Source organism: Pithys albifrons, chromosome 20, assembly GCF_047495875.1.
Source record: "Pithys albifrons albifrons isolate INPA30051 chromosome 20, PitAlb_v1, whole genome shotgun sequence".
Taxonomy (NCBI): Eukaryota; Metazoa; Chordata; class Aves; order Passeriformes; family Thamnophilidae; genus Pithys; species Pithys albifrons.
The window spans coordinates 2,031,034-2,056,233 of NC_092477.1; the positions used below are offsets into that span (position 1 = coordinate 2,031,034).

At 48.5% G+C, this 25,200-nt stretch overlaps 1 protein-coding gene across 2 annotated transcripts in view; it reads right to left on the reverse strand.

The window, feature by feature from the left end:
- The window catches only part of RABL6 (RAB, member RAS oncogene family like 6), a 56,338-nt gene that overhangs the window by 11,821 nt on the left and 19,317 nt on the right, over window positions 1-25,200 (reverse strand). For both annotated transcript variants that reach the window (XM_071574206.1, XM_071574205.1), the window contains 6 exons: window positions 24,636-24,727; window positions 22,499-22,639; window positions 21,358-21,463; window positions 15,927-16,030; window positions 6,656-7,005; window positions 4,194-4,359 (listed from right to left, as the gene is read on the reverse strand). In XM_071574206.1, the coding sequence (XP_071430307.1) occupies window positions 4,194-4,359; window positions 6,656-7,005; window positions 15,927-16,030; window positions 21,358-21,463; window positions 22,499-22,639; window positions 24,636-24,727 (959 nt within the window). The remainder of the gene's footprint in view (window positions 1-4,193; window positions 4,360-6,655; window positions 7,006-15,926; window positions 16,031-21,357; window positions 21,464-22,498; window positions 22,640-24,635; window positions 24,728-25,200) is intronic.

The following is a 25,200-nucleotide window of genomic DNA, read 5'->3' on the forward strand; positions in this document are numbered from 1 at the left end:
AAGAGGACTCGCGGAGTTCTGGGGATGCCAAGCTGAACAAGGTGCCCCAGCTGCCAAGAAGTTCAATGGTATCTTGGGCTTCATGAGGCAAAGCACCACCAGCAGGTCAGGGAGGTGATCCTGCCCCTCTCCTCAGCACTGGTGAGGCCACAGCTGGAGTCCTGTGTCCAGCTCTGGGTGCTCCTTGGTACAAGACACACAGGCATACTGAAGAGAGTCCAATGAAGGGCCATGAAGATGTTTAACTGACTGGAGCACCACTCACATGAGGAAAGGCTCTCCCATATGAGAACCAGGACTGCTTAGTCTGGAGAAGGCATGGGCGGGACCTCGAATCGGTATTTAAACAGCTGAAGGAGGTACAAAAAGGTAGAGCCAGTCTCTTTTCAGTGCTGCCTGATGCCAGGACAACAGGTAAGGGGCACTAAGTGAAACACAGGAGGTTCCCTGCGAACATCAGGAAACTCTTTTTCCACTGAGGGGGTGTCCAGGCACTGGCACAGGCTGCCAGAGAGGTTGTAGATTCTCCATCCATGGAGATATTCAGAACGCATCTGGAAACGGTTCTGAGCAAATGGCTCTGAGCAGGCCTGGATGAGGAGGGAGGTTGGACCAGATGATCCCCAAAGTATCTTCCACCCTGTGAACCTATCTCTGCTCCACACGTGAAATCACAGTGTGCTGAGGTGACCTCAGAACTCACTGCAGGGCTCTTGCTTACAGTCACCGAGGCAATTTCTCTTATTTGGGTCAGAGAAGTAACTTCACATATTCTCAAACCATGGCCCATTCTTCTCCAACATCTTTCAGTGGCTCTTCAGTTTCAGAGACTACCCTTGACTTCAGCACACCCAGAAGGAGTGCTGGAGAGCTGTGTAAGTTCAGCACTCAGGTATCTGCTTCAAAATGACCAGGAGACCTGAATGCACCTTGCTGGTACAGTCTCAGGCCTTGTTCCTCACTCAGATACTGGGGCAAAGCAGCTTCCAGGATTGCATTTTTTAAACCCAATAAAATCTCCCAGAGGTTTGAGTGGTTTCACAGGACTGTTCTTTAGGTCAGAGATAAATTACTGCAGCAGTAGATTTTGTTGCAGTTACAACCACCTTCTCACTGCAGCAGAAGCTGATGACTGAGGACAGTGCTTACAGAACCTGTATGTTGTTCCTGGGTACCATGTGGCTGTAACTGGCATCCTGGAGGAAAATGGTTATTGCAGGTGACGGTCAGAACCACACCTGCATCTCTGAATTTCAGCACATCTGGCGTATTGTGGTATGCCCTTCTTGGCAAGAAAGTAAAATTGCCAGACCACAGAGAAAACTGTGTGATCTACAGAAAAAAATTAGAGCAAGCCATGGATGCCAGGCTACAGAAGAATAATGAACATGTGAATTTGCAGGAATGTGCTGCCAGGCTTCAGAAGAATAATGAACATGTGAATTTGCAGGAATGTGCTGCAAGGTCTTCTCCCAGCGAAACAGCTGTTCTGACTGCACTGGGTATCACTGCCACCAAAGCTGTTCTGACTGCACTGGGTATCACTGCCACCAAAGCTGTTCTGACTGCACTGGGTATCACTGCCACCAAAGGATGAAGCTGTGAACAAGTGTGGGCTCTGTGAAAACCCAGAGGGTTCTCTTTCTCTGCCCCCACCAACTCACTGACCCTGGAAAGCCACCAAAATTGGGGAAAGAGTGAAAAGGGGCATCAAAGCATTCAAGAACATGCCAACTCTAAACAAATGAGCTGGACTCTTGCACCCCTGTTCCACACGTTTGACATTTTATATAATTTAACAACTATTTGCTTGCACTGACTGCTGCTCTGGAGCACAGAAGTCCTTGTGAAAGATCCGGCCTCCTGCTCATGGTGGAACTGCAGCTCCAGAGCTCTGAGGGCACTTCAGGACCCAGTCCCTTGGCCAGCCCCAGCAAGGTCAGGCTTGGATCACCTGACAATTCCTTGTTAAACACAGAAAAACATCCCAGCTCAGCCACAGCCATGAGCAAGGCCAGCACACTGCCAGCAACCACCACCTTTCTTCTTGCCGTTGTTTTTTTTTTTATTTTGCTTTAATAAAACATCTACGTGTTCTGCCATCACAAGGGATGATGATTCAGGCTGACCTGCATTAGACAAGCATTGAGCCTCGCACACAGCACAGATTTAAAGTTGCTGTGGTTGAAATAGAGAACACTAAATCATGACAAAGATGTCAAAAGATGCAGAATCCACCACATTCACAGATGAGCAGTGTCAGCATTTACCTGTGCTCTTGGTTAATCCAGTGTTAATGACAAGAGGCAGCAGGCAAGGAATAAACTAAGCAAAGGGATGGAGAGCCTGTGAGTATGCTTAGGTCACCTCTTAAGAGACACTCTGCTTTCAGACAGCTTGTTACACATCCTCTTGTCTGAGCAGCTCAGCATATGCGATCCACTTTCCCTTACTTTTTGGTTAACAAACATCAAAGATAGGAAAAGAAAAAAGTGGGAAAAAAAAGAAAATCCAGTTTATGACATAAATACAGCTCTGCCCTTTGGAGGAGACAGATATAGAATCACTGACTGGTTTGGGTTGGAAGGGACCTTAAAGCACAGCTTGTTCCAACCCCCCCTGCACTGAGCATCTTCAATTGGAGCAGGTTGTTCAGAGTCCCGTCCAGCCTGACTGGGAATATTTCCAGGGATGAGGCACCCACCACTTCTCTGGGCAACCTGTGCCAGTGCCCCACCACTCTCAAGGTAAAAAACTTCTTCCTTATACCTAGTGTGAATCTCTCCTCTTTTAATTTAAAATGATCACCTCTTGTCCTGTTGCAACAGGCCCTGCTAAAAACTGTCCTGATCTTCCCTTGAATACTGCAAGGGGTCTCCCCAGAGCCTTCTCTTCTCCAAGTGAACACCCCCAGCTTTCCCAGCCTGTCTTCAGAGCAGAGAGACTCCAGTCCTTGGAGCACCTCTCTAGCCTCCTCTGGACTTGCTTCAGCACTTCCACATCCTTCCTGTGCTGGGATCCCAGAGCTGGAGGCAGCACTGCAGGTGGTGTCTCACCAGAGGGGGCAGAGGGGCAGAATCCTTCCCTCCTCTGCTGCCCACGCTGTGGGATCAGCTCAGCATTTCTGGCCTGGGCCATGTCCAGCCTCTCACCCACCAGCACCCCCAAGTCCTTCTCTTCAGGGCTGCTCCATCTGTTGATCCCCAGCCTGGACTGATACCCCAGCTGAGGTGCAGCACCTTTAGCTTGGCCTCGGTGAACCTCAAGAGGTTCACATGGCCCACCTCTCATGTTTGTCGAAGTCCCTTGGGATGATATCCCATTCGTCAGGAGTGTCACCTGCACCCTCAGTCTGGAGTCGTTGATAAATTTGCTGATCCCACTGTCCGTGTCATGGACAAAGACACTAAACAGCACTGGTCCCAGTACAGACCCCTGAGGAACACTCGTTACTCATCTTCACCCAGACATCGAGACAAGGATAACTATTCTCTGGGTGTAACCATCCAACCCATTCCTTATACATCCATGAAATCTCTTGCCAATTTAGAGAGAAAATGCTGGGAAGAAACTTTACATAGACAAAGAAATAGAAAGGCATCCCTTATGAATTTTTTGGAATCTGCAGGCAACCATGAAGTGACACCCCTAAAGGAGCATGGCCCTCTCCATCCTTCCTTCCAAAATTCCAGAGAGCTATTGAGTGCCTCCAAGTGTCCTCCAGCAAACTCCAGACGCCTTGACAGTGCCTCAGGAATGGCAGTACAAGGTCACAAAGGAGCTTGGCCATGCTTCGAGCTTCTGCAGAAGGGAAATATTCATTAAGCAAAACATAATATCCCTTCAGAGTGCACTTTGTTCCAGAAGGAAAATATCTCGAATGATTCAGTGTGTTTGGCCAGAAGGAAAATCCCTTCCTGACCCAAAGGAGCCCAAAGTGGTTTAACCTGAGCACAAAGCAAGACAGCAACAGCAGGAAGGTGATAAACTGCTTTTCCTGGTGTTCCTCCTTCCCAGGGACAGTGTCTGTCATGAAATGGGAGACAGTGAATGCTACAACTGACCATAACACAGCCAGAAAGGCTCTGGGACAGCTAATTTCTCTGGAATCACTGTGTGAATGGTTGCAGCAGGTTAGCCAGGCTGCACATCCAGGTCCCTGTCCCATCCTCCCTCTGCCCTCCTTTCCTTACCTTTCACTATCCACACGGTGCTTGGCCTGCGGTTTCCCTTTGTCCTTCTGCGGCACTGAGTCTTCCAGAAAAGTGTGGTCCAGGCTCTCCTCGGGAACAAAGTCCTCCACGCTCTGCACCTTGGCAGGGGCTGCAGGGTCCGGGGGAGGAGTGGCAGCAGCAGGATCTGCATTAGCAACAAGGGTTGTAAAACACAGAGGTCACCACAAGCAAGACAGAAACTGGCTTTTTCCAGATCTGTGCTGCCCAGGGTGGCAGCAACCATGAAGCAGAGGGAGGTTACCAATAGGATATAAACCAGCCCTTCTGGCATGAAGGCACTCACAGATCCACATGGCTGCTGTGGTTTAGAATGCACCAGGCTGACCCAGGCTCTTAGACAGACAGAAAACCTCTCTGGCACAGGCTGGCTCTGCTCTCCAGGGAGTGCTGCAACTGACTGTACCACAGGTTTCACACCTCTGCTATGTGCCCTGCTCCTGTGGGATGTCCTCTCATTCTCTTACCTTTTCCAGACTGTTCAGTTCACCCTCTCATATCCTCTTGCTTTTTTCAGCTCTAACTGTCCAAGGAAGAATTGTTCACACAGTGCTTTTAGATGTCCTGTGTAACCAAAAGCTCAAGAGCTACCTCAAATACAGACTTTCTTTGTAGAGAAACCTTTACCCATCTTCAAAGTATGAGGATAAAAACTCATGAAATTAGCATAACCAAGAAGTCTGAAGTGATTAACCTTTTTGGAATTTGCAATATTCAATCTTTTTCCTTTGCCCACACTGCAATTCACATCTAGGCTCTTTTCTTTTGGGTGAACAGGATTTGTGTCTTTTTCTTTTTTCTGTATTTTGCTCTCCTAGCACAGCTTTCAGATCACTTTTGCATACAAACACTATCACTAATGCCATAGAATACCATTGGTGTAAGCTAAACCCCAGACAAATGAATCAGTACTCCAATATTTCAAGGAAAAGCTTAATACCAGCTCCCAGAAAAACCAAGTATTACTTGATGACAGTGATTTTTCAGCTGCTTTCTAGTGAACCTCGGTATGTTCCAGTGGAGGTGCAGACCCTTGGCACTCTACAGAAACCTCACACCACAGACACATCAGCTTTTTGTGGCTGCCTTTTGCAACCCTCCCTAAGCATCCAGATACCAGGGCTGCAGGTCACAAGCCCCAGTTCTCCAGCTGAGTGAGAGTCAAAAAAGAGAACAAAAACCCCAAACCCAAACACTGTAACAGACCACTTATCTCTTTTTTTCTGTAGAGCAATATGCCAAAGTTTTTTTTATTGACAAGGAATTCCTAATATCTGCTCCTCTTTGGTCTTTGTTTTGTTTTCCCTCTGGGTAGGAAGAGTCATAAACAAGCCAAAATGGGTGCATTGAGTCATATCTGGGAAGAAGTTTAGGATGCAGAACACTGTGTGCAGATTTAAAACTGAAGCATTTCAATATCTGAAATTGCAGCCTGTGTTCCCAGCACCTCCTCCTTTCTCTCTGTGGGTGTCTCAGCAGCACTGTGAGCTTGAGGGATTGACAGTGTGAGAAGGAAGGTATTTCCAAATGGTGACTCAAATCATGTCAGGATTTTTAGGCAGTGCCAGCTCTGCAGCTCCAGTTAGCTTTGCAAACAAAGTGAATGTGACAGGCAAAGTAAGGTCCAGATCAGTAAAATTACATGCAACAAACCCTTAGTGCCTCTGCCCCATCACTCTGTCCAGCAGGGCTGGGGCCGAGGGCTAAGCTGCTCCATTGTGCACCAGCACTGAGGCAGGAGACAAGCCTGACTCCCTCCTCCCAGAGCAGCTCCAAAGGAGCGGATTTTCCCAGAGGGGGATCCACTGTGGAGCCTGGACCTACGTGATCATTTCTGGCTGAATAACCTTTAAACTCAGCACTCTGCTGCTCTCCACTACACACAGGACCCTCCAAGCTGACACACTTGTGCTAGGACAGCGCTTCAAATAGCTTCTCTAATCATTTTTCTTGCTATTAAAGAGGTATTTGTGCTCCTGGTAACAACATGACAGTTATTTTATTGGTGTCTCCTGTGTGTTCAGGACCTTCCTCCTGAAACATGCCACAGCCACCACCCAGCTGGCTGGGCACAGTCCCCATCCAAGCCCAGCACAGAGACAACCCAAAACATTGTTCAGGATTAAAATAGAGAGTGACAGCCCTGCTGCACACACGCTGGGCCTTAACCCACCTATCTGCTCAGTCTTTCACAGGGAAATAATGAAAAAAACCCAGAATCACAGAACGTTCTGAGTTGGAAGGGACTCATAAGGATCATTGAGTCCAACTTGTAAGTGAATTGCCCATATGTGGATGAACCCACGGCTTCAGCATTATTAACACCAACTCTAACAAGATGCATGAAACATCCTCTGCCCCAGCCCAGGGGCAGCAGAAGGCCCCTGAGTGACACCCTGCCTGGGCACTGCACCAGCACGTACCTAGCTGGGGAGGAGGGGGCTCCGACGCGGGGGACGTCCCAAACAGCCGTGCAATGATGCCGCGCCTGGGGGCGGGGGCCGCGGCTGGGGGGGCTGCAGCTGGCGCAGGCACGTGGGGCTGGGGGGCCTCCGGCACAGGCACTGGTGAAAAGGATGGTGAGGGGTCAGAAGAGATGGTGGAGCTTGTGGCAAGTGGCGGTGGCAGCTGTGGGGTGCCAGGGCTGGAGCTGCCTGTGGACGTGGAGCTCGGGGGTACGATGGGTGACTGGGAGCCAGAGGAAGGGCTCTGCCCATTCGTTGTTAGCGGCGATGTGTGTCCTTGACTTCGGGCTTCCATCATTTCAAGGAAGCTGTGGGGAAGATAAATTACAAACATAAGGAATGGAGAATCATACCATCACCGACTGGCTTGGGTTGGGAGGTACCTTAAAAGCTCATGGCTGCCATGGGCAGGGACATCTTCCACTTTCTCAGGTTGCTCCAAGCCCCATCCAACTTGGCCTTAAACACTTGTAGGGATGGGCTTCTCTGGGCAACCTGTGCCAGTGTCTCACCACCCTCACAGGGAAGAATTTCTTTCCAAGATCCCATCTAAACCTATCCTCTGGCAGTACGAAGCCACTGCCCCTTTTCCTGTCACTACCTGCTCATATAAAAAGTCCCTCTCCCTCTTCTTATTAGCCCTTTTTATTTGTCTGTGCACTGAGCTGGGTGGGAATGGGTCTGCTTTCAGCTGGGCTAGGAGGGTATGGATCTGCTTCCAGCCATGCCGTGACGTCCTAGGCCACAATAAATCTGGTTTACCCACACAAGCAAAACTCACCCGATCTGCACTGAGGTGTGGAGAATCCCAACCTGCTCTGCACTGCAGGATGAAACCTGTATTTGCAACATTACTGGGAATTCCCTGGATAGACAGGCTATAACAACATGCCAGGGCCTGAAATGCAACCTTAAGTCAGTTGTTGGACATATGTCTCTAAGGAAGAATGTGCTACAGGAATGGCACAGTTTTAGATTCTGCAGAAGAGATCAGTCTTCAAGAAAACTCAACTGCTATAATAACCTCTTTATCAGCCAAGAATGGATTTGAGAGGAGAATCCTTGAACATCAAAAGAAAAGAGCTGTCCCAAGGGCTCAGTGAGAACTGAGTGCCATCACCCTTCCCTCAGTGTGCAGATACATGGGCAGGCTCTCCCCCTGCACATATTCCCCCTCTGTGTGGGAGGCAGTGGAGCCAAGCAGCAGGAGCTCTGCAGCAGGCTGTAGTCCTGGCTGGGTTCCTGCCTGGAAGAGCATTAAAGCCTGTACTGCTAGAGAGGGTGAAAAGCTCTTTCTTTTTCCAAAAGGAGCCCAAGCCTAACCCAAGCCTCCCTCTGCAGCCTGCGGGGTTAGCAGTCTGTTCACAAGCTGTGCACAGAGAAAACACAGACAGAGGGACAGGCTCTTGCCATGAAATGCTCTCAAAATCAGATCTGCTGCACAGCCGAGAGATACAGAGAGAACACCCAAGTGAAGCATCCTGTAAAAAATCCAGCACTTCACGGTCTTGCCTCTCATTCCATTAAGTCTAATGAACTAGAGCACAGAGGCTCTGGGTTCAGCTGGTTCTGCAAGACAGACTTGGTTGTGCTCCAGGCAATGAGAGTGTCAAAGTAGAGCCTCCTCTCCCATACAGAGCATGACCTCGTCCTTCAGGGACCCGAGCCAGCCTGAACCTTCCCTGGACTGATTGCTGAGCAGAATGCAAACAGCGGGGGCTAAGAGACTCTGAACCTCCTTGAGATAGAATTTCCTATTTTAAGGAGTAACCTGATACACTTTTAAGGAAGAAACTCATATACTTTGTGACCAGCAGTGTCTGGAGCCCTAGGGAACAACATCCCTAGGAAGCTGTTACTTGAATTGGAAAACCAGCAGTCCTTCCTAACCAAGGAACTGGCTAAAGCAGAGATCAAGGGCAGCACTAAAAAGCAGAATTACTGAGGAGAGAAATCCTTGGCAGAGTTTCTGAAGGACTGGCTTTGAGATATATTTCAGCATTTCAATGGAGCAGCACAGAGACCAGGGAAATGAGGTGCAAGTTGGGAGGCAACATCAACAGAGAGGAGAACAGAGACAAGATACAGATAAAACTGGATGATCCCAAGGAACAGAAATAGGAAGAAATTCAGCAGTACAAAGGAAGACTTCATCTCCTCAAGGATGAGGAAACAAGTGTTCTTACTCCCAGTTCACCAGATAAGAAAGGCTGGGAAAGACATGCCTCACTCCCTCCAGAAGTCAGGACTAAAGACTGCAATCCCAGTACTGCAGGAGTCTGGCTCTCACACTGTCCACTGCTCATCCCCTGAGATGGCTGTCATAGAATCACAGAACCATGGAATATCCTGAGCTGAAAAGGACCTAAAAGGATCGAGTCCAACTCCTGGACCTGCACAGGACGCCCCAACAATCCCACCATGTTGCCTGAGTGCTATCCAAAAGGTTCTTGAGGTCTGGCATCCTTGGGGCCATGCCCACTGCCCTGCAGAGCCTGTTCAGTGTTCGACCATCCTCTGGTGGAAGAACCTTTTCCTGATATCCAACCTAAACCTTCCCTGACATAGCTCCAGCTGTTCCCTTGGATCTTGTCACTGGTCACAGAGCGCAGAGATCAGAGCTGCCCCTCCACTGTTCTTTGTGAGGAAGCTGCAGACTGTGATGGCACCTAAACCAGTGCCATGCTGTGATGGCCTCACTGATGCTTCCACCAGGCTCCCAGACAAGGCTCAAATGAGTATTCCACCCAGTACACCAGCTAGACCAAAACAAGGTCCTGGCAGAGCTGAGCTCAGAGCATGTGACAGAGCATCCATTCCCCATCCTCCCTTTCTGGGAACGTGTAGCTGGGCAAACTGTGAGGCAACACATTCCACTGAAAACGATGCATGGATCTGTCATGCACCAAAGAGAAAACAAAAAGGAGCTTAACTCCTGCACTGAGCTCCGTGGAGAAGACTGCATCAGGTTTGCTTGGAAGGTGCACAGTGCATCACACACGCTGCAAGAACATAATGGTGTGTACTCAATACATCTCTGTCACTGTGCTGCGGGGCTGAGCCATCACACGTTGCTTCTCTCCTGAGAAGAGGGGACCATACATGACTCAGAGTGCCCCCAGGCAGGGTATACATGGCATCAGTGGGGAGGGAAAGGCAAACCAAGGATCCCTGCAATTCACCCCTCGTCCAACAAAGCAAAGGCTCTTGATCCACAAATCATGTGACTTGCCATGGCCTGAAAAACCATTCATGAGCTTTGCCTGCATGGGATGTGCAGGTCTTCAGCTCCATGCCACATGTGCAGAGTGCTGAATTCTGTCATCCCTGCCCTTCCAGCTTTGATCCAGGGCCCCTGGTGAGCCAAAGGCAGGATGGCTGAATAGCTCTGCTTTGACACTCACTTTTCCTTCGCCCAAGCCCTACTCAGGGTTAAAGACTCCTGCCTTCCAGCTGGGAGGAGATTAATCCCAGCTGCTCTGCATGCACCCCTGCTCCTGTTTATAGCAACAGCGATCCTGGATGGAAGCCTGCAAGTCTGGTCAGTGCTGCATTCACTGCCAAGGCACTGCTGCCAGCACCACTCGTTCTCATGGCTCCCTGACTGTCCCTGTGAGCACCTAAATCACCAACACTGCATGACACCAGAATGAACAATCTCTGAGTCTCAGGTCACTGGGTCCCATCATCGAGGCAACTGGGTGACTCAGGTAGGGTAAGATACTTGTTCCCTGAAGACTTTGGAAAAGGACATACAGAGAATGTATAGGGTCACTTTAGGATTCAGAATACAAAGCTCAGAGTACTTAAAGCTGGACTCAACATAGCATAGGACACTCTTAACAATACCAGGGTATTTGAAGATTTACCGTACTTGGTTCTGTCAAAGCTGCTGATTTTGGAAACAACCTGCTCTGTTCTGGGAAAGTAGCCAGCTCCAGAGGGAGGGAAGGCTGAGACTACCACCTGTTTCTCCTGCAGAAACACATGAATTTTAAGAGCTGGAGGGAAAAAACTTGCTACATGACTGAAGTATAGAATGTTATCCTTCCCCCCTACTCAGCCAGGCTGAGGAGTAATACACGTGCAGGCCTTGTCTGCACCTGTGCTCCTTATACCTTGCTCACTTATGGTGTGTGAAGGACACAGAACAGGAGACAGCAACTTCTTTTAGTAGGAAGATACACATGGTTACTTGTGGGCATCACCACACAGGCTCTTGCCCCAGCACAACAGTAAGGAGAGCTGTGGCTTGTGGGCTTCGTGTCACCTTCTTCATTTCCAACCACACACATGGGTCAAGCCCTGTGCTGTGACACCAGGTAAATCAGGGTGGTCTGACACTGGTTCTACCTGGGCTGCATAAACCAGCTCTGCTGAGCTTTTATATTCAGATCTTCTGTGAGGGAGGTGGGTGGAAAACCAGCACACATGAAACGCTGCCAGCAAGCTCACAGTAATTTCCAGCGTGGAGGTGTCTGAGCATCCTCCACACTTTGAAAATACTACATAATGCATGAATGCTTTCTCTGCCTTTACACACATTCCTCAGAGGCAAAAGTGTGGCTGTTTTGGGAACACACCGGGCCAAAACTGCCATGTGTCTGTTTTTTCTCAGATTCTATACAATCTGTCCACTTCCTTGCTCTAACCATCAGTCCTTTGCAAAGGGACTCACTCAAAACCCTACTGTGGAACAAGCAGCTTGGTGCCCACACTAGATGTAGTAGATCAGGTCCCAGTAAAGCACAAGGTAAACTCCTGCCTGAGTATCCTCATTCTGTTGGGATATAGAGACAGCAAACATGCCATGCATGTCCAAGTGGGTCATCTGTTCTCAGCCACACGTGGGCTCCTTGTTTGCCTTTCAATCCCTTCATTTCAGACCAAATCCAAAACATCTTCAAACCCCTGAATATTTCACTGGTGGTTGGACCTGCTCACAAGTAGAGACTTTTATGCAATTTTAAAAATGAACACGCTCTGTGGGAACAAAAATTCATTGGGGCCTGAGGTTACTGTTCCTCTGCTCCCAGGGCAAACACAAAAGGACTTGTTAGCCTCACAATTCCTAAATCTGCCAATGCCCATGTTCGTTTGCTGTTGAAGACGGGAGCAGACTAAAGCTTCTTGGCTCCTGTTTCTAACATGCTGTGATCAATTTTTCAGGTGTGTTTCCTGTGGCAAGAAAGGCTGTGGGTTATTTTATTAATTGTGAAAATGAAGATTAATTGGCCCTATGACATCAGTTTGACTGGAGTTAGCGAAGGTTAAATTTCCATGTGCTTGTTTTGAGCTCATTAAAGGTACTGCACCTGATCCTTCCTGATCAGCCCAGGTCCCTGAATATGAAATCAATGGCCAAGCAGAGTTTAGTCCTGCTGTTGAACTGTTTTCCACCTGACAAAATGGATGCAGCAGGTTAACTCCCTGCTCTATAACACAGAGGACATGCTTCATGTCCCCACTTCTCTAGCAAGACTGATGATGACAGGCTTAGATGCACTTCATTCTTAATGCAGCCTCCCCCAAAAGCATAGACAGACCCAGACAGAGTCCCATTCCAGTACAGGCTGGCTCCTGACCTGCCTAATGGCCACAGGGACTCACAGCAAGAGAAGAGGATAAAGGTGGGGCACAGGGAAGAGAAAGCAGGAATGTGCTTACTTTCCCAACTGGTAATTCAGCCTGTACCTGGTGTCATTCTGGACCACCAAGGATACCAGAGAACAGCTGCAGCAGCAGCTCCTCCTGCCACAGTGCTGGTGTTACTCAGCACCACGGTCTTCGCAAAACTATGAGCTGTGCAAATAAAGCCCCAACCCCTGATCAATGACTCTGCAATGACTAAAGCTGTCGCTGCAAGGAGCATTTATTCCTAAATCAGAGTTCTTAGCAGGGCAGCACAAATGCCTTTCTGCAGTCTGGCATCCATAGAGTCAGAGGAGACAGCCTCAAGTTGTGCCAGAGGAAGGTTTAGGCAGGATATTGGGGAAATTTTCTTCACCAAAAGGGTTGTCCGGTCCTGGCACCATTCTGTGAGGGAACAGGCACACTGAACACAAACCAGTTTTCCTTGTGACAGAAGATAAGCTGGGTAGAATTAAAATGGAGAAACTGAGCAAATTAAGTACAAATTCTGCACAGCATAAAAAAAAGTAATTGCTGTTTATTTAATAAGAATTCAAGAACTCAAAAAGGGCTGAAATGTGTTTTTAACAGCATTGAAAAAGTAAAATCTCAGAAATCACAGAGAAAGCACCAGAGCCAGAGGTGTGTCAAGCTGAGAGGAGCCTAAGCACAGGGAAAGAGCTGGAAGCATCTCACTGTGTCTCCCCCAGGCAGTGCTTACGTAAGGTGGATGAGGCAGCATCGTGTGCCACTTCGTGTTTTCTCTGGGATCCACATTTTAGAGCAGCAATGTTTTGTCCTCAGGTCCCCTGCTGCAGCAGGAGGAAGGGCTCTTGTGCTCCTTCTGTTCTCAAAGAACCAAATTTAGCATCGGTCATTGTGACAGAGCAGCTACCAGACGTGCACAGGGTGAATGGAATAACCGAGATGTCCTAGTGCTGTCACCTCGCCTTGCTCCATGGCCTAATTTTATGGTCTCTGAGGAAGTACAGCAGCAAAGGCCTGCGGTCACCTCCCCTTGCTGTGCAATTGGGTGACCCATAGCACAACTCCCAGTGCTGTCCAAACTGAAGTGACCAACACAAGGGCTGGATGACAGGAGGTTGTAGCCAGGTGGGGGGCAGTTTCCTCTATCAAGTAACAGGCAATAAAAAGGAACAAGGACAAGAGGCCTCAAATTGCACCAAGGTTTAGGTTAGACATCAGCAAAAATTTCTTCACAAAAAGGGTGGCCAGGCATTGGAAGAGGCTGCCCAGGGCAGTGGTGGAGTCATCATCCATGGAAGTGTTCAAAAAACATGTGGATGTGGAACCTGAGAACACAGTTTAGTGGTGGCCTTGGCAGTGCTGGGTTAACACAGTAGGACTTGATGATCTTAGAGGGCTTTTCCAACCCTAATGATTCCATGTTCTGCCAAGGATCACCAAGTCACACCACACCAACACATGTGCTGCGAAAACAGGGCGAGTGGCAGCATCAGGTGCTCACTTGGACATCCACTGAAGTAGCACATTAAACATGATAATCCCCAAAAGATGGCCATCTGACAAGTATGGATGCAAGGACCTTCCTAAGCCCTAATAATGAGCACTGCAGAACTGCTTCACCACTGAAGTTCTGATTCCCACCACATACTGTTGCACCCACAGATACTCTGTTCCCCAAACCAAACCGTTTACTAACCTCAAAACTTTACACAAACCTGGATTTCCTGCCATATGAGTGTATTTGTTTAAATTGGGTCTTTGAGCCTGAAATGCTCCTGCACAGATAAAAATTGAGTGTATACCTTTCAACTCTGGGGTTGAAGTAACCCTTTCGCAGCTCATCTGTCCCACAGAGGTGCCACTTAAACAAACAGACACTCTGTTTCTACCTGGGGTGCAGAGAAAAAACTTAAAAAACCTAAATTTGCCCTTTTTGTTAGTGTGATAAAAGTACTCATACATGACGCTGCCTGGTGCTTTTCTTTTAGCTCAAGCCAGGAAGCATTCAGGGGTATTTTAAAGCCCCTTTCTATAAAGAAGTGTTATTTTCTGAAAGCAAAGAACTTTGGTCTCAGTACAGATATAAACGTGCAGGAGCTGAATGAAGCAGGAGCTTTTAACATTTTAGCAACTCCTCTTCTGTCAAGCACCATGGCTGTGGTATTTGAGACCATGTTAAGCTAATTCTGCAGCCTGACAGTGCCACCAGCCCCCCAGCAGCTGGGCAGTGTGGTCACACTGCATGGGCTGATCCATCTAATACCTGTTGCTGGAACTGGGAGGTCTGGCCACCCCTCTGCCAGCACTGCTGCTGCTGCTGCCTGTAAGATCTGGTGTTTGACAGATGCTTCTCAGAGCCAGCCCAGCACAGACTAATCCAGAGGTAGATATGGCATAAGAGAGTTTTCACAGAGTCACAGAATCCCAGACTGGTTTGTGTTGGAAGGGACCTTAAAGCTTATTTCATTCCAGACCCTGCCATGGGCAGGGACTCCTTCCACTAGTCCAGGTTGCTCTAAGCCCCATCCAACCTGGTTTTCTGCTCCATTTGTGAGCTGCAGTGACACATGTGGAGGTTCAGCAAATGCTAAAGGAAAGGTGAAAGCTGATGAAGCAGGAAGATCTTGTGCCAACTCTTAATGCTTTTAAGTATTTTCTCATTACTGAAGCAGTACAAACAAAAGTATGGAAAACCATTTGACAGCACAGCCCACACAGCCCAGTCTTTTGAGCAGGGACCACAAGAGAAATGCTGAAGGGACAAGGAGACCAACTGGTCCCTGAGGAAGCAGATGAACACTCTGGAAATAACACTGCTTTGTGCCCATTGGGGTATTTCAATGCCCTCCAAGGAAAACACACTGAATAAGGTCATAGAAACTGAAGCTTGGTCTGAAAAATGCTTGTCAAAATGACTATGCATGAATATTTCATAATCATTGATTCCAACTTCCAAATATAGTTGCTGTAAATAATCCTTTTTCAATACATTCTGAGCTGACTTATCTGGCTTGCACATTGCTGCAATAAAGGCCTTGCAATAGAAATTCATGCAACATGGATTCCTGTTCACTGTGCAACAGATGTACTGGCTTTGTGGGGCTAAATTTGGCAAACACTGTTCCAAGCAACAAGCACACAGCCAGGGCACAGATCAGAAAGGCACTCAGGAATTTAGGAGAGTTCAAAGGAACAAAAGATAACAGTGTTGTTGCTATCACATTCTGCTTATCACAAAACACACAATACACACAAATGCAACAGCCAGAAGGAGAGGAACCAACCTGTGTACTGACCAGCTGAGAGCTGGAAAATATCCCCTTTCAGCACTTCATCTACAATCCCTTCAGTATGTGCTCGCTCTAAGTGTGCTGCTCAGTCCCACCTCCCCTGCCCTCCCCTGAACAGGCCTGTAGGAACCTGACCCTTCCACAGGGATCCCCAAGTGCATGCTTTATTTCAGGTGATGCCACTCAAAAGTGACATATTATCCAAAGAATCCTTAAATGTCACACACTAGACCCCTCAACCTGGCCACATGCCACAGCTGGGGCTGCCCAACATTCATGTGACACCCAAACCAGTTACAAATGACAGCTCAGTGACATACAGTTCGTAGTTTTGGTCTTCAGTCTCTTGCTGCAATGACAGCTCCTCCAGAGTTGCATCAATATCCAGCTGATTCGTTTCCAGCTGCCGTAGCAACGTCTCCCTCTGAGGAAAGGAAAACAAAACAGGTCTGAGCAGGAAGGGTCATTGTATCTCATCTCTGAGCAGTGAGATCCTGTGTCACCACTCTACACCACAGCAACGCGCTGCACAGGAGCACTGGCCCTGCTCACTGTGTCGACTGAAACACAGAGCACAGGGGGAAGCAGAAGCAAAAAATAATCCAGAAAATCTGTGTTTAAGGAGTGCCTTGTTATGTGAGTTGTTCTCAGCCATAAATCAATAATGTGTGATTTCAAACACCACATCACCAGTTATTGAGAACAGATTCAGCTCCTGTTGTGATCAGCTGTGCAACCCATTCACTTGGGTCTTTGACTTTCCCTGTGCTAAACCAGCCCCTCTGTGAGCAGGACCCAGCTGATGCAAAACCTCTCAATAATTTTCTTTTTGCTGTTGTAGATGACTGAGCACAATTGTCCACCAAGTGACATTTCTGAAGTCCCTTCCCCTCTGCCTCCAGTTGCTGCCCCACAGATGGTGGACACACACCCCAGTTCAAAGGGCTAATAAAGTGAGTCAGCTTCACTAATGCAACCCAGGGCAGTCCCATTCAGTCCTTCACTTCCCACATTTCCAACAGAACCCAAGCAAAAACCTTAGCTAAGAGGAAGTGCTGGCTTAACAGATTCTCTCCTCCTGACAGCCTGGATGGCAGTGAGGAGAGATCAACAACCACAGGCATTAGGCTGGGCCAGTTCCAAGGGCTTGTGGTCTGCAGAGGTGGCACCAGCCCTGGCTCTGCCACGGCCCCAAGCCCAGGGCTGACACAGCATCCATTCCTGCAGAAAACATCATTCTGGACCTCCTGGACAAGACCAGAGCTGTGATACAAATCTTGTCCCTGTCCCCTCCGCTCAGGCACAGCTGGCTGGCACACAGCTGTGCACTGGCACCCCGCTTGCCTCCTGGGGATGCTCTGAGTGTGGGCCATTCTCATCAGCTCACATCCTGAACACTGCAGCCAAAAGCCAGTGAGCATCAATCCTCCTTCTCGCACTGCATATGCACTGTGAGGCCCAGGAGCAGCGACAGCTTGTGCTGAGCTTGGCTGCTGACTCACAGCGCTGCACTGTCCCTGTCACAGCAGGTCCCCAGTGCCTTGGGCTGCACCCCTGCCCAGGCAGGAGGCCACAGAAGAGAAACCACAGGCTTCCTCCAAACTGCCAAGCTTTTTGCTTTTATAACTGCCTCATCTTCCAAGAGCATTTAAGCTTTCCACTTTGACAAATATTTGTGAAGGTTAGCATCAATAACCATAGTGAATTTTTAATTCCCTATCTGACAACACACACAAGCTCACTGCAGGAAGATTCCACTAGATTAAAAGGCCAAAAGGAAATCTACTATACATTTCCCAGAATAAAATCCCTCTGGGAAGACAAATATTTGCATGAAGCAATGGTGTTCAGTTTCTATGTGCACATGCTGCTGGCATTATGGTTTCATAGATGTGACAACTTCAAAGGCATCAAGACATTGTACAGCTTTTAAGAGCAATTTCCTCATCTGGCTCATACAAACCACACCACACTGCAGGGAACAGTCAGGGCACAGCCTGAGCCCTCCATGGAGCAGGCTGATATATACCAAATTCTACCATGACTGATACCAGCAAGCAAGGTTTAAGTAATTTTTATTTTGTGTTACAAGATCAGGTGGATTCATCACAGTTCATAACCCTTGAACATGCTATTTTACCAGAAGACACAGCCTTTCTTGAAATTTAAGAGCTTCTGTGACCATTTGGCTAATTTACTGCTTCCAAGGCATATAGATTCTTCATATTTACCTTTGCTATCATGTTAAGAGCTCAGAGCAATCCCTGTTTTCTTTGCTAGGTAATTTTTAGTCATCAGATTCAAACCTGGATGGAAACCTGACTTCAATTAACATGTAGGCAAAGAATTCTGAAGTCATTAATGTCAACTCCCTTTATTGTGGTTTACAGACAAGAAAGATTCAGCAAAATATGCAATACATATTTAAACTACTACACTAATCTGAAGTACTAATAAGGACTTCAGAATTCAAATTCTAGATTTTAGAATCCAAGATTCAAGAAAATCAAGATTTCAGAAGTAGTAGATGTTATCCTTATATGATACTCATGCAGTATGAGCACAAATCAGACAAAAAAGGGCAACTCTGCTGCTGCTTTGTCCCCAGTTTCCTGAGGTAGGTGAAATAAATGCTGAGCAAATTAGCTGAACAGAGGCAGAAGGGCTGCTGCTTTCCAGTGCTTACCTTGGGCTCTTTGATAATGACTTTTATTGAACAAGTGGTTTGCCTTTCCTCACACTTTGGCAATGAGAGACACAGTAGAGTTTTATTTGTTTTATTTTCACAGATCACAGTAAATCAAGACTTTAGATCTAATTAAGAGTGAGTTGCAACTAATTTTGTAAAAATTTATCACTATTAGCAGACCTCCAAATACTTCAAAAAATAAATCCTATTTTACCGTGCTGGTATTAAAATATTAAAGAAACAGCTTATTTTTAGCAATAACCCAAAAGAAGGGAATAAATCATATGCTACAGACCAATGTTTTGGCTGAAAGCCACTTTCAAGGGCTCCCTGGGAAAAGGCAATTGCAGCTGTCTGCAGAATCCTGTCTCCTTCCAGTGCAGCATCCGGAGGTCTGGGTGACCCGAGCCCATTTGTGGGCCACCAGCAATACCTACAGCTGAGCTGCATCCTTGGCTTTACAATCCTGCCCCTGGAAACAAACTGATAAATAACTGAAGAGCCCAGGCTGCCAGAGGGAACATGCTCTGTACTGGGGCTATGGATTTCAGCCCTGCTTGCTCCACGAAAGATGAGTGACTGTAAGCTGAGCACAGGAATGGGCCACTGGCACCAACCCTGCTAAGGGACAGCCTGGGATCTCAGATACAGCTGGACAACTCTGCCTCTGGAGAGCTGCAGAGGGCGGGCTGAGGGATACAGATACCTTCGAGGCTGAGTAAATCCCATGTGCATTTCATACCTGACAGTATCCCTCTCCTTTAACCCTGCTCTCCAAAGTACCCAGGAAAAGATGCCTTTCTGGAGCCTGGTACTGGCAAGGATCTCTGAAGGGATAAGTAGTAGAACCTTTAGGAAGCAAATCTAGCTGTGATTTTCCTACACATTTCAGCATCACGGTGCACTGGATGTTAATCAGGCTCAGGCCTGGTCCCTGTGCACTCCAAGGCAAAATTCTCAAGTCTCTGGCAGAAGCAAAGTGCCCTGAGCCAGCTACTGTGGAGCAGCAGGAGGCACTGCTCAGAAACCTGGGACACAAATGCAAGGGGCACTGGAAAAAACAACACTGTCCATCTCAGGCAAAGTAAAGCCCCAATACCTGGATGGAAGCAATCAAGAGCCCCCAAATGTGCAGTGTCACCTCCCTTGGCAGAGAAGACAAGACCAGGAACCTCCTGCACACCACGGGGGAATGAAACAAGCTATCCCCATAGGGATCTTATGCTGGGATTTTTACCAGAATGCACACCAAAACACCTGCCTGCAATCCCTGTATGAGCACAGAACTGCAGGAACTAGGTTGGGCATTATTGTTTTAAAGGCAAAGCCAGGCAGCTCACCTGGAATGACAGGCACAAGACAATCTCCTCTGGTCCCACCTTCTGTGCTGAGGTACAAAGAACAGAGTACACATATTTAAAAGAATGGTTTGCATGTACCCATCCAAATATTGCCTTGCACATTTTGGGAACTAAACTCTATGGAGAAGTCTTCTCAGGTTTGTTCCTGCAGTGTTGAATTATTTAATTACATGAAAGCCACAGGATGTGTTAGTCTAAAATTACATGGCATTTGCACCTTTGGGGCTCCTCCCAGTGACACCCTGAGCAAATTGAGCAGGAGAACAAATGTGGGCAGCTGACCCCATTCCTCACCTCTCCCAAGCAACCAAACAACTCCAAACAACTAAAGGTTATATGAGATTTATTTTTTCTATTACCTTAAAGACCAAGACTTGTTCAAGAAGTTATCTGGTTTGGTGACCTTATGAAAGTGACCTAATTGCTTTCATGGTCAGATTAAGAGATGCCTACACTTGTACACAGCACATTTAGATGAACGGTCCCCCAAGACTCACATTCTAAAGCTGTTTCCAGGTAAACTCAATACTACAAATGCTTTGGAATTTCTTGCTTATGAGTTTGGTCAGGGAAAATCCTGGCATACACTGGCTGTCAACATTATCACCACGAGCAGCTTTCAGAAACAATTGTGGCAGGAAGGTTGTGCTGATGGCTTTGCCTCTTATCAACATCTATTGGAGAAAAAAAGCACAGATCTACAAAACCAACAAAAGTATCCTGGGAACTAGTTCAGTACAATTTCCACCAGTCACCCCTTTGCCATTGGAACTGAGATTATAAAGCCAAACATTTCACTGCTGGCAGATTTCAATCTTCTGTGCTGAGCAGTAAATTGGGTTTATAGCTCAGATTTCTACTTTTATTGTTTGATTTGTTTTACTGGGGTTTCATACATCCACTTCTCTTATCCTGGTTCCTTCTGCTCTGCAGCCTGAGGTCATGGTAACATCCACTAACACATTCCAGCTCCTTCTGAACTAGCACTCCAGTGGGGATTATTTGTATAAAAATACAGACACTTCAATTACTGGTGCAAGATAATCAAGATCAACTACCTGTGTTTTTCCCCATCCAACAGAAAACAATGACACAACATCATATGTGCCCTCAGAAAGCATAAGCTATGGATCCCAAAGAACCCCAGCAGGACCACCCCAAAAGAGCCTCTTATAAAGGCCCACAGCTGAGAATCCCACTCTTCTCTCCCCTCAGCCCTCCCAAGAATCCTCAGTTATGAAGGAAATACGAGATTGGATCCACACGCACAGCATCCATTAGGGCAAAGATTTTCAACAAACAAGAGGGTCCTGAACTGTTCAGTTCTTGACCAAATCTCATCTCATCTGAGTTTTAATTGAACTTTTAAACCAAAGTTTAGCAAATGTATGCAGGTATGTAACATTTTTGATTTGAAATCTCCATTTTCATGTCAGTGTTATTCATTCCCTTGGAGCCTTTCTCCACAGGTCAGCACTGGGAACGCAGCAGACAAGTCATCTCACAACCACAGACACGTTGAAGTCACAGGTACCAAAGTTCTGACATAATTTTGCTATACTAACCCTAAAGAAAACAAAAATTTACTCAGGATCCTGTATTAGCAAAAGAAACCCCAAACACCAAATTCCTGCCTTAGAGACAAAGCAAATCCAATCCGTCCCACCCACCCAGAGTACCAGGGCAATATCCATGTCTTACCTGCAGCTGCAAGAAGGGGATGTTGAAGAATTTGTGCAGGTACTTGAGGCCAAAGCTGTTCTTCATGGAAGACTCAGCATAGCGAAAATAGGAAGAGCCAGGAGGCCTGTGCCAAGCAGAGAGAACACTGTGCCCAGGGCAGACAGCACACACAGGGCACTGGTTGAATGACACAGCACAAGCAGCTCCCACAGGCCATCCCCTCCACCCCCAAATGCAGGCCAGTGGATCACTCTGCCTGGGACTCATTATTTTCTGTATGGCCAAAATTCATACTTTGTTCCCTCGGAAGGATGGCAGAAAGTGGCTGTTGGTGTATCACAGTGTCATGGGCCTGCCAGACTAAGAAATACTGTCAGAACACTGGGATGTTGGTTTCCTAAACTGGGGATTCACAACTATACAAGTTTCTCACTTCTCAGTGATGGTTTTGGTTTAAAACCACAAACAGACTGACAGAAATCACATATAGAGATCAATTTGTAAAGAAATGATTACATTATGGACAAAGTCCTAAAACAGAGACCAATTCTGTGTGACTGACACAGACATAAACAAGTAAGAGACGAGAAAAAGGAAAAAATACCTTAAAGACATGAAACTACATAAAAAGGTACAACCTACTAAATCTTGACCAACAAACAGTACTTTATACTACATAACAAAACACTTCATTTCTCTGCATAAGGAAAATTCTTATCTAGCTGGTGAGGGAGGTGTGTAACTTGGCTGTGCCCAGTAAGTGCTCTATGGGGAAGCTCAGAGGCAGAACAAGGAGACAGCTGTGCTGGCTGCCTCTCCTGTAGCTGAATTACTTGGAGCAGAGAAGAGTTGTGCTACAGGGAGAGGATTCTTTCACATGAGGACTATCCAGAAAGAAGACGACTTCTTGGGAACAGCACTTCTGAAAGGTACACACTGCCAGACCTTCTCTGTTTTCCAGATCACAGCAAACACTCTGCCCAGAGCAGGCTCCCGGATCAGAGCCCACTGTGTCAGCAGACACTGCTGTGAGACCCTGGAGCCTCAGGCCAGGCCCAGGGGCAGAGGGTGCATGTGACATGGATGTGGAACATGGTTACCTCTGGGTGATGCCAGAGAACTTCTGAGACGTGCTGCCCTGCCAGGTGGCTCATCTCACCTGTTCAGGTTGTCAATGAGGTCCCGCACGTCGCCGGGCAGGATGACCCGGTGCTCCCCCATGTCCCGATAATTCCCAAGCACACACACTGGAACGTGGGTCGGCACTTTAGGAAGCTCCCTCAGAATATAGTTAAATGTCCTTCATCAGAGGAGAGGGAGGGGGAGAGGGAGGGGGAGAGGGAGGGGGAGAGGGAGGGGGAGAGGGAGGGGGAGAGGGAGGGGGAGAGGGAGGGGGAGAGGGAGGGGGAGAGGGAGGGGGAGAGGGAGGGAGGGGGGAGGGGGAGAGGGAGGGGGAGAGGGAGGGGGAGAGGGAGGGGGAGAGGGAGGGGGAGAGGGAGGGGGGAGAGGGAGGGAGGGAGAGGGAGGGAGGGAGAGGGAGGGAGGGAGAGGGAGGGGGGGAGAGGGGGGGAGGGGGAGGGGGGAAGGGGAGGGGGGGAGAGGGAGGGGGGGAGAGGGAGGGAGGGGGAGGGGGAGGGAGGGAGGGGGAGGGGGGAGGGGGGGAGGGAGGGGGAGAGGGAGGGGGGAGAGGGAGGGGGGAGGGGGGGGAGAGGGGGGGGGGAGACGGAGGGGGGGGAGAGGGAGGGGGGGAGAGGGGGGGGGAGAGGGAGGGGGGGGAGAGGGAGGGGGGGGAGAGGGAGGGGGGGGAGAGGGAGGGGGGAGGGGGGGGAGAGGGAGGGGGGGAGGGAGGGGGGGGAGGGGGGGGGAGAGGGAGGGGGGAGAGGGAGGGGGGGAGAGGGAGGGGGGAGGGGGGGGAGAGGGAGGGGGGGAGGGAGGGGGGGGAGAGGGAGGGGGGGAGGGGGGGGGAGAGGGAGGGGGGGAGAGGGAGGGGGGGAGAGGGAGGGGGGGAGAGGGAGGGGGGAGAGGGAGGGGGGAGAGGGAGGGGGGAGGGAGAGGGGGGGAGGGAGAGGGGGGGAGGGAGAGGGGGGGAGGGAGAGGGGGGGAGGGAGAGGGGGGGAGGGAGAGGGAGGGAGAGAGAGGGAGGGAGAGAGAGGGAGGGAGAGAGAGGGAGGGAGAGAGAGGGAGGGAGAGAGAGGGAGGGAGAGAGAGGGAGGGAGAGAGAGGGAGGGAGAGAGAGGGAGGGAGAGAGAGGGAGGGAGAGAGAGGGAGAGAGAGAGAGGGAGAGAGAGAGAGGGAGAGAGAGAGAGGGAGAGAGAGAGAGGGAGAGAGAGAGAGAGGGAGAGGGAGAGAGAGGGAGAGGGAGAGAGAGAGAGAGGGAGAGAGAGAGAGAGGGAGAGAGAGAGAGGGAGAGAGAGAGAGGGAGAGAGAGAGAGGGAGAGAGAGAGAGGGAGAGAGAGAGAGGGAGAGAGAGAGAGAGGGAGAGAGAGAGAGAGGGAGAGAGATATGGATGAGTAGGAACATCCTTCTTTGAGCAGTTTCATACACAAATCATAGAGAAAAAAACCAACTTTTCTTCCAAAATTCTTCCAAGTCTGTGGCTTCTTTATCCTCTCAGAGGAAGAGAATCACAGATACATTAAGCCTTAATACGTTTGGATCATTCTTTATGCAAAACCAACTTGACAAGTTCAATAATCCACTTCCACCAGCAACCTCACATCTCCTACAGCAATGGGTCCCTCAGTCCTGCAAAACTGTCTGGGGTCAGCAGAAGAAAAGTCTTCCCTACCTTCAGCTTCCCCCAGGCTCTCTGACCAACACTAAGCTCTTTCCACTCTGGTTTCCATACCAGCCTCCTCCTCAGCAGATGTGCAAAACGAACAGTTCATTATTTTTGTACCTTAATGCAGCCTGGAGCCTCTAAATAATCCTTACTAATGCCAGTCTTTCTGGGAATTTCTCACTAGTATTCCCCTTTCCCTTGTGTTCTGGAGAGCAGGGATTTGTAACATGCACTTTGTACCTGTGATAGCACTAATTATCAAGCCTCAACCAGCAGTGTATCAGCAACTGCAGCACACAGCCCACTGGGACACTGCTAGCTTGGAACAAGCCCAGAGAACAGTGCATTAAAAGCCATAGCACAAGACAAAGCTTTTATTTTAAGGGAGCTGAAGATTGCTTCAACTCATTAGGCTGGTTATCAGCTCCCAAATCCAACTGGGAACCTGGAAATCTAGAAGTCATTTGTTTTGCCTAAACAAGGGTGCCACGAGGTGCCACTGAAAGTCCCTTACCACTGTTTGGTGATGTCAAACATCATCACTACACCATTGCAGTTCTTATAGACATCCAGGAACTCTGCATCCAGAGCCATTTCAGACTCTGCCTGAGGAAATAAAGGCAAAGAAGCAGTAAATAACTTGATGCAACTTCAGGCTAGTACAGAACACAATGGATACAGTGCTGAATAGGCAAACTTCTAAAGGGACAACCACTCTAAGGAGTATTTGTGGATTTCACACCATCATTATTAAAGCAAAATACCTGATGGTTCCCAGCTTCAATTTCCCACAGGGACAGGATGTGAAGCACCTGACAGTGACTGACAGCACATGCTAAAACCCACCCCTGTCCCTTTCCCTGGTGATCCCAAATCCTGTGTTGGCAAGAGAACCCCATGTAAGTATAAGGTGGAGGACAGATGACACAGCTCCCATTCCATCTCTTTGCTGACTGTACTCCTAATACTTCTGGTGTCCAAAGCCAGGAGGCAGTTTCCCTGGTGGAGGACTGACACAATTTATAAGCACCTGACTGACTTCTCATCATTTGGATTCTGCATGCTGCAAAGTCCAGACA